Source organism: Aythya marila (assembly GCF_965140915.1).
Source record: "Aythya marila genome assembly, chromosome: 2".
NCBI classification, from domain to species: domain Eukaryota; kingdom Metazoa; phylum Chordata; class Aves; order Anseriformes; family Anatidae; genus Aythya; species Aythya marila.
Window position 1 is genome coordinate 121118417 of NC_139043.1, and position 14018 is coordinate 121132434.

At 48.8% G+C, this 14018-nt stretch overlaps 2 protein-coding genes across 4 annotated transcripts in view; one reads left to right on the forward strand and one right to left on the reverse strand.

Moving 5' to 3' along the window:
* TRIM55 (tripartite motif containing 55) overlaps positions 1-3890 on the forward strand; it is a 40581-nt gene extending 36691 nt beyond the window's left edge. For all 3 annotated transcript variants that reach the window (XM_082753846.1, XM_082753845.1, XM_082753844.1), the window contains one exon: positions 2000-3890. In XM_082753846.1, the coding sequence (XP_082609972.1) occupies positions 2000-2119 (120 nt within the window). In that variant the 3' untranslated portion in view covers positions 2120-3890. The remainder of the gene's footprint in view (positions 1-1999) is intronic.
* A 59-nt stretch (positions 3891-3949) lies between these two features.
* CRH (corticotropin releasing hormone) lies at positions 3950-5123 on the reverse strand. Its single transcript, XM_082753847.1, has 2 exons — positions 4899-5123; positions 3950-4507 (listed from the first exon to the last, which is right to left on the reverse strand). The coding sequence occupies exon 2, from the start codon at positions 4495-4497 to the stop codon at positions 3958-3960; it is 540 nt and encodes a 179-aa protein (XP_082609973.1). The 5' UTR covers positions 4498-4507; positions 4899-5123; the 3' UTR covers positions 3950-3957.
* Positions 5124-14018: the final 8895 nt, after the last annotated feature.

Below are 14018 nucleotides of genomic sequence, written 5' to 3' on the forward strand. Positions count from 1 at the left end.
TGAAAGTCTAGCCATGTATTTACTGCTGATACCTGACTTTTGTAATCTGTGTTGGAACATTTCAGCTGAAAGGTTTGCATTCAGCACTTTCCAGGTCTGAGAGTCACATCTCTATAATCGGGGCTCAATCAGCTACGTGCTTTTCCAGCTGAGGATCTGGCCCCATGGGCCCGATTCTTTGCAATACTTTCGCATAAGCCTGGGAAACAACCCTCCTCACCAGCGCTGCTGAAAAGGGATTTTTGTGTTCGAGTAGGCAGCTGTTCCTCCCAGATCTTTCATCCCACTTGTGTGCTCATTAGGGTGCATTAAAAAGTTAGCATGGAAAGTAATGCTCTTTTGAAGGATACCTGTCCATAAAAATCCTTTCTATTTTGCAGTGAGTAGCAGAGGTGCCTTGCTTGGCAAGTATGAGTCTAAATCAAAGATAAGTGCATGTTTCCAACATTAAAGTAGATTCTCAGATATTATTTCACTGGAACAAATAAGGCTATTCCAGTTTAGAGCACCTGAGGATCTAGGTCTAAAGAAGGAGCTATGAAATCTAATCAGATACGAGTAAAGAAATAGGGAGGTACTTTTTCATACCCCCATTGTGTCTCATCTGTTGGTGTCACAATGCCCAAACAGGTAGTAACTGGAATGAAGCCCAGTATATATCTATATATACTATAGATACATATAGATATACTGTATATCTATACGTAACATGCCACCACTTCGCACTAATTCCTATGGTACATTTTAACACTGAGTACTTACAAAAATGCTAAGAAAAACCATCATCCTGTGCTTCCATTCCTCATAAGCATCCCTGCTTCCTTGTTCTTTCCTGGATATGTATGTTAGCATCACCGCTTCGGTAACTTTCTGTTTTAGGGGAGTAGTATAAAAGTCTGCAATGAGTTAAAATTCAGAGAGCACTACTCTGGCATTTTGCCTCTCCTGAGTAATATCCTGACACCAAATGGTTCTCCTGAGATCATGCTGAACTTCCCGGCGTAAGGTGAAATCCTGCATAGAGAAGGCTGGCAGCATTGGCCCAAAGCTCATACAAATAATTGAGTTTTAAGAATGTACAATAATGTATGTACATATACACGAATATAGAGGAAAAATCCTCTATATTTCTTGTTAAATTGTGGTTACAACGATGAAGACAGAAGGCATCCCTTAGCTACCAAATCAGGTTATCCTCACCAAGCTGGTGTTCGTTCTCTGCCAAAGGAATCTGAAAACATTGGAACTAGTAAAAATATTTCAGTATGTTATATTGGCCTATTAGATGTCCATCTAGTTTTAAAATATAACAACAATTATTAGTTATTGTTATATTTTAGCTAGACAGCACATCCAGTACAGATTTCTTTTTTTTTTTTTTACTGCAAGTGTAGGATACCTGTGCAAATAAAAGGCAGATTTTTCCCCCGGATTTTCTTTATTCTACACTGGGGAGTAGAATCAGCAGCTTATATTTCTCTCTTATTTATTTTCTGTTCTTGGTCTGAGTGAAACTGAAGTGAAATTATTATTAAAAGACTTTAAAGAAACAAAATAAAATAAAGCACATCCAAGGCAGATTTCATGACAGCAGAACAAGGATCACTTTGAGTGGCAGTGCACTGACAATAACTTTTGGCTCAGGTCCACATCAATCTGGAGACCCAGCTACACAAGCCAAGCTGGCTCGGGATCCCTTCTAAGCAGGCAGTTATCACCTTCATTGCGATAATATTCCAGAGGTCCAAACCAGGGCTCAGCCCTTTGCACGAGTGTGATGCTCACACAGTGCAATCCTTCTTCTACCACTGTCTGTGGCAAAAGTCCCTCTGCCTTCTCTGGTGTTCAAAGTCTGGCTGGCCTCCCCAAATTTCCATGCTCCCTGCCTTTCCCCCCTTTCCCACCTCACTCCGTTTTTTCTGCGTGTTGTGAAATCAGATGTATTTTAATGCAGCCCATCTTTTCATCTTCCCTTTGCCAACCTCTCCTTCCTTTACAGACCGGCTCTGAACCGTCCCCTCAAGGACGAGCAGAGGAAACTCCCGTGAGCAATGAGAGGGGTGGCGAGCCGGCTCGTCATGTCTTCTCCTTCTCCTGGTTGAACTCTCTGAATGAATGATGACTCACTCCGGCTGGCTTCTGGTGTGCTCCTCCGAGGGACGGCAAGCGCAGGCAGCCTGGCTGGAATCGACAAAGAAGCTGGCCTGGAAAGGGACATCCGAGCAGGTTTCGTTCCCGGGAACTCAGTTGACCTCCACGTCGTGCCCGGCCCTTGAGACGACAGAGTCGCGACAGGGGTGGGAGCATGGGGACAAATTGCTGTACTTCAGTGTATCAGAGTGTTTTCCAGTTTCTGGTTTCCAAGGGAAAAGCAGCATCGCTACAGCTGCAGGATGAGCACTGCTACTGTTTTGTTATTCACTCACTTTTTGGCACGTCCCCGTGTAGGTGTAAGTGCTTCACTGATGTTAGCTAAAACGCTGCTGTGATATTCACCAGGAGCATCCTGTGCCTGCACAGCATTTCCCCTCAGTACCCTCCCGTGTCCAGCCTACGGGGTGACCTCGGTGGCACTGCCACCCCCTTGGCACCCCAAAGTCACATTTGGGTTACATTTGGGCACCACCTGTGGTCCTCAGGATCCATCAGCACATCCCGTGCCGCAGAGGCTGAGCGCAGGAGGGCTGAGGGAAGCCGCTGCTCCTTCCTTCTCCCCCTGCACTCACTTTTCCTGCTGAGCCACAGCGGGTGACGCTCACCTGCACAGATTTCGGGCGGGGAGGGACGAGGAGGATGTGCATGCCAGGCACCCATGCGGGACAGCACTGAGCGTGTGGGGCTGATGTTAGGGAGCACCTCAGGTGCGGTGAGGTGGCACAGAGCTGTGCCATCAGGTTTTCACCTGAAGGCCCCACGGCACACCGTGGGAAGGGCAAACGCCGGCCTGCAGGGCAGGAGAGGAGCCGTGCAAAGCAGCTTCGCGCACGGGAGACCTGCTGAAGGTGACACCGCGCCTTTTGTCACCTCGGACGGGGCCCCAGCTCTAGACAGCCCTTAAGGGACACCGGGCGGCTGCCAGGGGGGCCGAATGCCGCGGGGACCTGGTGTCGGGCTGCGGGCAGGGGCTGAAGGAGCCGAGCACAGCCCTGGGCATGCAGCGCCCCGCACGGAGGGAGCCGTCGGGGACGGGGCTGCGCGGCCCCGGGGGGCACGGGGGAGCCTGGCGGTGCCACCCCCGGTCCCTGCCTCTGTGGGACTGCAGCCCTGCTTTGTGGCCGTTTCCCCCCAAAATGCCCCGTGAGGGCCGGGGGCCGTTTGCAGCGGCTGGGGGGTGCTAATTGCAATTAATCGTAATTAGGGCTAAAGCAGAGCCCGTGCGGGACCACGCTCCGCTCTGCTCCCCTCGCACCCCGCGCGGCGGGGGCGGCTTTGGGGCTCGCCCCGGGGTGCCTAGGCAAGAAAGTCTAGCCAGCCATCGTTATTTGCAGCTTTTATTAAAAATATAAATATTAAACATTCTCTTACACAACAAAATTGACCGAGCGCTGAAAAGATGTTTTATTGTGAAAATGTTTACAGGAAAAAAAGTGGATTTAAAGTAGCTTACAGAGATTCCCCCTCCCACCTCCCTGCCCCCGCCAGGAAAGTTATCTGGCTTCTCGGCGACATTTCTTCCAATGCTCACACATCCCTACGCAGCGATGCCACTAGAAAGACTGGGAAATGGAGAAATAAATAAAGGTAGGGGAGGTTACGGACGACACTCGTGTTTCTGCACTTGGTAGGCGGCCGTGCATGCTAGTCAAGGGACAGAGGCTGTTCGGAGTACACCCTTCTAGGTTTAAAGCTATATAAAAATAAAGAGATGACATCAGAGCAGCACTATGGTACATCGGAGTGTGGAATTATTCTTGTGCTAACCGCGGAATCTCTTTGGCAAGGCGGGGAGGGGCCGCTTCACTTCCCGATGATCTCCATCAGTTTCCTGTTGCTGTGGGCTTGCTGCGCCAACTGCTCGGCTCGGGCCATCTCCAAGACCTCTCGGAGGAGGTGGAAAGTCAGATCCAGAGAAATGGGGGGCTCCTCGGACCGCTTCTCCCTCTCCACGGCCTCCCCCTCGCCTTCGCCCTCCTCGGGGCTCCCCAGCGAGCGCTCGGGCAGCTGCTGCAGCTGTTGCACCGCCGCCCGGAAAAAGTTGGTGGCGGAGGCTTGGGGCTGTGGGTGGCTGCTGCTGCTGCTGCTGCTGCTGGAAGAGGCGGAGAAAGAGCCGGCGGGTCTCTTGTTGAGGTTGCCCAGGCGCAGGAAATACTCTTCTCCCATGCGGAGCAGGACGGGCAGAGTTTGCTGCTGCTGCTGCTGCTGCGGGAAGAAATCCGGCTGGTGCAGAGCCCCGTGGGCGGCTCCGGGGCTCTTGCTGAGCGCCCTGCACTCCTGGCAGGGCAGGAGGGCGACCAGCAGCAGCAGCAGTCCCGTGCACACCAGCACCTGGAGCTTCATGGTCGGGGACCTGCAGCGGGGACGGGATGGGGGCGAGGGGTTACGCGGCCGGCGGGGGGCGCGCAGCGCGGCCGCTGTCCCGGTGCTGATGCGCGCCCCTGCGCGCCCCCCCGACTCCTCTGATCCCCTCCAAGCCCCTCTGATCCCCCCCGAGCCCTCCCCGAGCCCCTCTGAGCCCCGCAGCCCTCCCGCACTCAGCCCCGGCCCGTCCCGGCCGCTGCCGTCGGGGCGCGGAGGATGCGCGGGGGGCTCAAAATTGCGCCCGGTTCCCCCGCGCATCCCCTCCGCCTGCCCCGGGGATGCGCGGCCGGGGCTGCGCCCGCCCCAGCCCCAGCCCCCGCGCAGCGCAGCGCAGCGCAGCGCAGGCGGCTCCGCACCGCTCCGCACCGCTCCGCACCTACCCGGGGCGGCGGCGGCAGGGCAGGAGGCGGCGGGGCTCGGCGGTGCCCGGCGTCCCTCTCCTCTCGCTCTCTCTCCCTCGGAAGCCGGCTCGTGGCGAACTTGGGATCAGATTTGGTCCTAATCAGAGCCGGGGCGCGGGATTTTTATAGCTTAGACCCTCTCCTGGAATCACGCAGAACTTGCCTAATAAGCTGACGCTCTCCTGACAGCCCGATTGCGTGCCCCGATCCACTGCTGAATAAATCATGGGGGCCCGTCGGAGCGCCGATGGGCCGAGTTTCGCTATCGCAACCCCAAATCTCACGGCCAATTATATCAACAGATATTTATCGCCTCTGCGGTGACGTCAGCCGGGCCGGGGGACGGGGAGCGGGGTGCCCCCCTCCCTCTTTTCTCTTCCCCCCCCCTCCCCAACCCCATTGACAAAAATACTTGAATGAGATTTCCTAGCGGGCGCCTACTATGCGAGGTCACTCCGGGAAAACTTTCCACTCGCCGGCCGGCTGCGGGGAGGAACCCGGCCCGATCCCACCCGCACCGGGACTGCCACCCCGGGCAGCCTCCGACGACCCCCTCCCCCTTACGACCACCACCCGCTCCCCGGTCCTTTTCATCCCGGCCGGGGGCTCCGCGGGGCTGCCGAGGAAGCCGCCGGTGCCAAGCACTCCCCTGCGCCCGCCGTGATGCTGCCGGGGGGTGGGCAGGGCAGGTGCCCCCCCCTGCCTCCTCCCCGCCTGGCTTCTGACCCTTCTTCCCCTCCATCGTCCCCTCTTGCCGAGGTGGAGAGCGAGAAAACCTTTGGGTTTTCCCTCGCACCGATCTTCCCCACCTCGTCGCCCTCCTGGTCACCGGTCTCCCTGCTTGCCCCCCTCCGTGGGTGGCTGCACGCCTTGAGGTCCCTTTGCAGTGCTCCCCCGTCACCATTCGGTCTCCATTCCACCAGTATCTCCAGCCAGGTTGCTCACCGTCAGGTCCTCTCTTCAGGAGGTGGCACTGCTTGTGGCAAGAACTTCTGCCCAGCGCCCGTTCCACGCCCAACGTGCCTTCTTCAGCCTTTGCATCCCACCAGCTATGCCACTGCAGCTCAGTCCCACTCCGCCACCACCTCGCTTGCAACATTCGTCATGTCCTTCCCTTTACATCGGAAAATTGCACTGAAAACCCTACCGGTTTCACCCTGCACAGACTGCAAATGCCTGGGGCCATGCACTTGTGCGTGTCCCACCACGGCGAGGAGATTGAACAGACCGCGGAAGGTGGTCTTGTGTTATCGACACTACATCAGTGACGAATCTGAAATCCATTTCCTTAACAAAATAACGAAGTTCAAACCACTTAATATATGAGGTTGGCCACAGCCCAGTTCTGAGCATCTCCTTAGGGACGCTATACACTTTAATTTTTGTTATACCTACCTCCAGCCTCAGACGTCGTTGTTGAAGTGCCAAAGAATCCGATCGTGTGCATCATAAACACACAAATGGAAAAACAAGTAGTAATACCAGAGATTTGTCTCTGCATTATCTCCTTTAGCTCAGGCATTCATGAACTGAAAAGCATATTTCAACAAAAACAGAGCAGAATATATCGTGGAGATAGTCACAGCAGACGCTATTTGTATGCTTTTAAAGCGTGTCAGCACAGCTTTCCGTGAGAACAACAAGAGGTTCAAAGAAGCAGGAACTAAGTTCAATCAGTTGAATGTAAGAGGCACTTATTAAACTCAAACCCTCCAGATGTGCTCCGGGGTGGGTTTTATTGCAGTGCCTCCCTTTATAGGTTTAGTACACCCTTAAAGACCAGAAAACCTCTTAAAATAATGAGATCATAAACACAAAGAAGGAAACATTCTGATCCAAACACATTTTTCTTAGTATTGTGGGTGAAATCTGAATAAGTTACAGAGCTGCCTCTCTCCAAAAGATTGATGCCAGTTAGAATTGGCTCAGATTATTTTATGTTTTTCATCATTTTCAATATTATTTAGGTCCCTTTAGGCAGACAGTTTCATCCCTTGAAGAATTACAGTGACAGCAAATACAGCAAAGGAGTGGGCTAGGCTAGCTCCTGTAATTTTCACAAGGGCTGTGTAACCTGCCAGGTTCTTCTTACCTTTCTCCCAACCCCTGGCCCTGAGCAGGCTCTGTATTTCTCATGCACACTTACTTCTAATCCAACATGGGCACATTAGCCCATGGTTTCCCCATAGACCCTGAATGACGTGTTAGAGGGCTCACAACAATTTCAGTGCAGGGAGACTATGAGATACTTGTATGTCTTAATAACAAGGGATATAGAACAAGACAGATACCTGAACTAAAAGTGCTTCCCTCAGTACTTCAAATGGAGAACTGACTTCCTGTGAACACAGAACTCATTTCTCCAACTAGGAACCAGTTTCAAGGCAAAATCTCTGCTGTTACTCCTGAAGAAGATTACAACAGAAGAAATCCTGAGTTCTCACTGGAGGGCGATTCTCACTGTGGTGATGAAGAGAAACAAGGCGGATATCAGGTAAATCTGGAGTAGAGTTTACATTTGGTGACACAGTTTGATATTGGCAGGCTCTTCATAAGAAAAGTGCTCATATTTGACTCATTCTGCAAACATCAGGTGCAAACATAATTTTTGCACAATAACAATGTCTCGAAACACAAAGTGTTAGCAAGGTCCATCTCCTCTATACTAACACGGGTTGGGTGGCACCTGCACTTTAGCATTAGCAATCTCAAACTCAGGCACCTGCTGAAAGGCAATTTATAGCCACTCTGCTGTAGCTAATGGAAAGCAAGAGCATGCCCAGTGCATGATACAACCCATCGCAAAATAATATCTTGAGGCTTCTGGAGAAGCTCACCTCGTTCCCTTGTCTATAAAGGGAGTGCAGAGAGCTACCTTAGTCTAGTCACTGAATTTTTAAATAGCTAATGTTAGGAGAGAAGAATCCCATCCTCATTGATTGACCATAGCAGAGAGCTCACGCGATTCTAAAAATAACAATATAGAAGTGATGATGTTAAACGGAGGGTATGGCTCTTACCCCAGGTATTTTTGAAGATGCCCATCTACAAACATGGAAGAACACACACCAGATGTAGATCAGCTTTCTACAATAGTGTAATATTTCATTATAATTCTAGCTTTTGTCAGAAGACAGTAAGGTGTTCTGGTCTTGCTGCATTCAGCAAATATTTCCATATCCTCTCACTTAACCACTTCGTGTGATCACCATCATTACTTGGTGCCTCTGATCAGGTCTCCAACATATGATCTTTTATTCTGTGACTATTTCAGCACATCTTGCCCACTCTGCAGTGCCAGCAGTCACACAGTGACTCCTGTATACATTACATTTTCATTTGACCCTTTGCTACTCCTGACACTAAGAAATCTAAATCCTCTGGTCATAAATATTATGGATTCCAGGGCAATCTAGAGAAAAGGAAGAAAAAATCAAGGTATCTTGAAGGTAATAAGTCATCTTAAGAACAAAATACTATTCCTGTTACGCCAATTATGCCTATTATTCCTCATCAGACTGAATTTGTTAGACCAATCATAGAGAACCACAATTAAAGTGAATTATGAAATTCAATAAAAATAAATCAACAAAATAATAATTTTTAAAACTATGTTCTAGGTCAGGATAAGAAAAAATACACTATTAAGGACTTCAGCTATTTGTCATTTCTTCTGAACCCAAAAGTCTTCAAAACTTTCTCATTCAGTTTTAATTTCTCTTTCAGACAGTTTTTAAATGATTTCACTCCAGGAAGGGGGTTATGTGCTCATGTCATGGGGATTTTCCAACCTGACCCATTCTATGATTCTGTGATTTTATGTGGTATAGCTCACCAACATAGATTCATAGGATCATAGAGCAGCTTGAGTTGGAAGGGCCCTTAAATATCCCCTAGTTCTAACCCCCTGCCATGGATAGGGACACCTCCCACCAGACCAGGTTGCCCAAAGCCCCATCCAACCTGACCTTGAACACCTCCAGGGATGGGGCATCCACAGCTTCTCTGGGCAAGCTGTGCCAGTGCCTCACTGCCCTCAGAGAAGAATTTATTCCTAAAATGTGCTTAATTCCTTGTGCCCCCAGGAGAATTTATACAAGTGGTACAGGCAGGAGCTGTGCATGTACCCCCTTGGGCGTCACCAAAAAGTGATTATGGCTCTTAGCCACGCTCTCTCGTTGCAGTTGGCGAAGGGACTTGTAGAAGCAGGCTGGGAGGAGTGTGCATGCTAAGAGCTGTGCCTTTCTTCTCCTGACAGCCTTCATCTAGGGAGGCAACAGCTGACCTTTATATTTACCTCACAAGACTTGTCAGTTGCTATTCTTGCACTCAAATAACGGATGGAGAAGGCTGGGCGGCTATGCATGCGAGCTCTCTACGCTGTTAATGATAATTCTGCAGGAACTAATCTCACAATTATTGGTAGCAACAAGGAAATCCATCAAACGATCACCCTGTGAAAGCGCTGAGCAATTTGTATTCCCGGTTGCCTCAGTGTCTGGGTGCATTTTGCTGTAAGAGAAACTTTGCTGTGTGCTCGCCCAGCCTGTCTGCCCGTGTTTGGCAAACACAGCTGCCGGGCCCGGGGCAAGGCTGAGGGGAACCTCATGCATGCCTCCAGCAACCCACTGACTCTGGGTTCAGCCTGGTGGGCAGGGAGGCGGGCGAGGACACCCCCAGACCCTCCGGGAGCAGCGTATGGACTGGGGTGTGCAGGGGGGGCAGAGGCCAGGTCAGAGGAGGGCAGGAGCCAGGGCTGGTGTCAACCTGGAGGGCAGGCGTGGATTCTTACATTGCCTCTCCTCAGACACATCCCTGCCACAGCGAGGTTTGAGCACAGACCTGTCTTTTTACTTGACACTGGGTGAGGGGCAAGGAGGGGAGCCCACACAGGTCAGACCATGTTACCAGTGGTTTCTCTCCAGAGAGTCTATGAGGAATCACATACTGAAGGCCAGGAGAAGAGGAGAGACTGTCCAGCTCAGATGCTCTAACAGAAAGGGGCACTGAGCCACTGACAGCTTCATCCATCAGCTACACCAGGGACCTTGCCTTGTTGCTGCCCCATGCAGCGCCAGGCCTCCATTAGCCATGAGTGTCACCAGCAACACACAGTTCATTCAGCCCTGAAGCTGTAGCCATCATACAAGCATGGGGAAACCATGCTGCTGGGGTGATGGATCCAGGGGTCACTTTGAAAATAAAGAAACATTTGAGCACAGCTGTGCCAGTGTCACATTTTCCAGCACCCAAGCAGCAGGAATTTGAGCAAACTGCTGCGTCTCTGATTTTTCAGTGGCCAACCTGCTGCTGTCCCACCAGAGGAGAAGAGAACAGGAGAAAAGTTAGAGTTCGGATTTGCAGAAAGTGAAACCCTCATTCACTTCCACCGTGTTTATTTGTTGTGAACTGGAGTTTTCTTCATAATGTAAGCACACATGATACTTCTATATTTAAAAGCATACACTAAATGAGAAGGAGACAGAGAAATGAAACTGAGTACAGAGGGAAAATAATCAGTGTGATTTGGAGAAGGTTTGTGATACTAAGAGCAACTCCTGCTCCTCAAATCCTGTTACAACCCCTCAACTGTTGCTAAAAAAAAAAAAAAAAAAAAAAAAAAAAAAAAAAAAGGAAATTTTAGCCTTCTAGCTTAAAAACACAACCCAACTACACCATCAAGGCTGAGAAACCCCAGATAAGCACAGGAAGAGCTCAAAACGTCATCTTCTTTAAAAATCTCACGATTCTGAGCACAATCTCAATATTTGGGGGAGGAAGAGATGGGAGCAGCACAGTTTTTGGAATACTTGAGGCTAGAGATGCAGCAACTGCCTTCTCACTTCCTTCAAGTGAGGAGGTATGGGAAGAAATACAAACGCTATCTGTCTTGAATGGCTGGGCAACAGACTATATATAGAATCCGCTCTGTCCTACTTAAGTTATGACTAATGCTAAACAATTAGAAATTCAGATGTCTGCATATTTGAAGGAGCAAACATCTCTAATGCACCATTTGTTGTTCATTAAAAAATGGAAGAATCAAAGTCTCTCTTAGCTCCGACTAGGCTGCACTTACCAACAGGTGTGTGTTGCTGGAAGAGGAGCCCCATGAGACTAATTGCAAAGGATAATGAACAAGATGAGGCGTTTCTTGGAAAAAAAGATTGTTATCTTTATAATGACCATGCCCATGCCAAAGACTGCAAATTCTTAAGGGAAGGGACTTTCTTTTTTGTTCCATGCCTGCCTGGTGTCTAGCACAGCGGCGCCCTAGTCTGTGACTAGGAATCCTAAGTGCTACTGCAATTCAAGCGGTACATCATAGTAAATAGTAGTATTAAATTAGCTGGGAACATGAAGGTAGTTTTCATCAGCATCTCAGGATCAAACAACATTTCTCTAAGCCAGTGGTTAATGGAGTTTTATTTGACATCACGTTATTTTTATGAGGAGAAGACAATGCTAATTCCAAAACACAGTCTACTCTTGGGAATTTGGCAGGACTTTTTGTCTGGTTCTTCTAATTCAGAGCTGTAGTGTCTGAGAACACTGGAGTGAGTTTTGATATGGACAAGATGAAAGACCGAGTGATGGAATCAAAGCACAGAACAAAACCACAAATCATGCCAGTTAATAAATGGAGGAAATGGTCGGTCTCCACAGGACAAAATCTCCAGATTCCTCAACCATTTCATTCTCACTATGGTTTACTGATACTGCAAGGTATACACTTAAGGAATGTACTTACTGGATGGCTTCTTTCATCCCTCTTCTGCTTTGTCATCTTGCAGATGTAAACAAAGAGGCCACTGATGGCACAGCCACACATGTTGCCATATACTACTATTTTAACAAATGAGGAAGGTTTTAGCCTGGAAGAAAATACTGGCTTTATTCTTAACTCCTGGTGCTGGGAGGGCAAAGGAAAGCATCAGGTGTTGTAGCTGCTTCTCTATGACTAGGAGCTTCCAGGTAATTAAGAAGCAGATATGTCTTCAGCCTGGGGTCCCTGAATGGTGGGATATCATTACAAACCCCTCTGTTTCGGGCTAGTGGATATGCACATCAAGTAAGATGGATGGTGTGTACTTCTAGCCACTACATTTCTGATTTCTCCTTCACCAGGAAGCAGCACTGTCAGTGGCCTGACATCAGGCCACTTGGAGGTCTCAAACAGATCTGCAAAAAGCAGATCTTGAATTGCTTTGCAAATATTACCTCTGAAATTAATGAGGTTAATGAGTAGCTGTAGAGAATTAATGTCCTTTACCAGAGAAGTGCATTCTGTACTGAGTGAAATACTGCAGCTTTGCAACTCCCCAGCCTAATATCAAGCCTCCTCCATTCCCCAGAAGGCTGAGGTGGTCCAACACCACCCGCAATTAAGGCCCACAGACTGGGCTAGAGCTAATGCCAGGAAATATGCATGGATACAGCACCCAGGCAAGGCTGCAGGATGAGGCTGTTACATGTAGGCCTACCTCATGTAACGGGCATGGAGGTACTTGGACTACCCCCGCCTGTATTGCGTGATGCTCTGGTAATGCAGTGTTGTATCTCATATAAAAGTCTTGTTGAGAGCTCACAGCTCCTTGTTTTTCTGTGCAAGAGCAGGCACGTGGGTTTGGAGTAGCAGCAGAGCAGCATGCTCTCACTTTGCTCTGCTTTACATGCCCTTGGATCAACAATTAAACCAAACCTTGGCTGTAGACATCTAGGTAAATGCCAAGAGCTCATCAGCACCCATCTCTGATATAACCTGGCTTGTACGGAAGAAGTTTTTACTAAATGACAAGGAGAGGCTGAGAATTTAGGAGACAAGAACTAAAGCTAAAAGCCATAGGGTGGCATCACAGGCATTAGGAGCCCCGTGTTCACAGCTCGTAGGATGCTTTGAAATGGGAGAAGACAGCTGCTACTAGAGTGGCCAAAGTTGTTGTTTTTTTAAAAGAGTATATAAAAAAATAATGTCAGAAAAGTATTCTGTGCCTCTTTTTTAATAAGTCTAATCTCAAGTAATACTTGAGTTGATAGCATCTCTTTTGAGACAGCTACATTTTTGGGCATACAAAGGTTGGGAATGTCCTGATAAAGCTTTTCCAGTTCCCTTAGTGAAGTCTGTGTGAAAAATAATTTTAGAGCAGCCAAATTTAAGGTGTTAACAGTGAGTGTCACTGACCTTTGGGTGTTGCTGTAAGACAACAGTGTGAAGTGCTGGCAAACACACTCACTGAGTTTGTCTCTCTTCAGTTTTCTCTGAGTGTCTTGGGCTCAGAGAAGATTTTAAAAATCCTTGGCTCAACAGGCAGCTCCCCAGAACATCCAAGGGATGCCATCCCAGGCAGACTGCTCAGCTAGACCTCTACTATGAGAGAATGATTCAGAGGAACCTGGAAACACACCCAGTAAAAGCTTTGACACAAAAGCACTTACAGCTTAGTCAGAATTGCTCTTGAGTTTGAAACTGAGCTTTGAAACTGTCTCTTCCTCCGCAAGTAGGAGAAGGAGGAAGGCCTCTGGGTGTAGTGTGGGAAGTACACCCCAGTCCCTCACTTATTCTATCTGTATTAATGCTCCTGAGGAGGAGAATGTAGGGTTTTCAGCTCAGTGGGAATAAAAAAAAATGTGCATCCTGAAATCTAGGGTTCTGACACTGACTGCAATTAAACTTGTTTTGGCCCCAAACTGAAATGCACGCACACTTTCCTCCTATTTTTCTTGGCACAGCTTTTGGCAGAGCTGTGTGATGGAGACTGGCTGACTGTTGCAAAACAGGAATGGAAAGGAGATGTCAGTAGCAGGCAACCGGTGAACTGCAAAAGAAGGGCAGTGGTAAGAGAATTGGCTTCCACGTGGCAACAGGTGATTGAACGGCATAATAATGTCTCTATTATGTCAGCAAGAACTATGACAACAGATAAATAAAGGTGACTCAAGATGCCGTCCAATTTCACTACTACGGGGATTGTGCCTACGAGGTGGATTTGTTCTCTGGGTCTATTTACTATTCCTGGTAAGAAATAAACCCCAAATTAAAGAGATGAGCAAGAAGCAATGTTGTACATTTCACAACCAACCAACACTTCCAGCACAGCT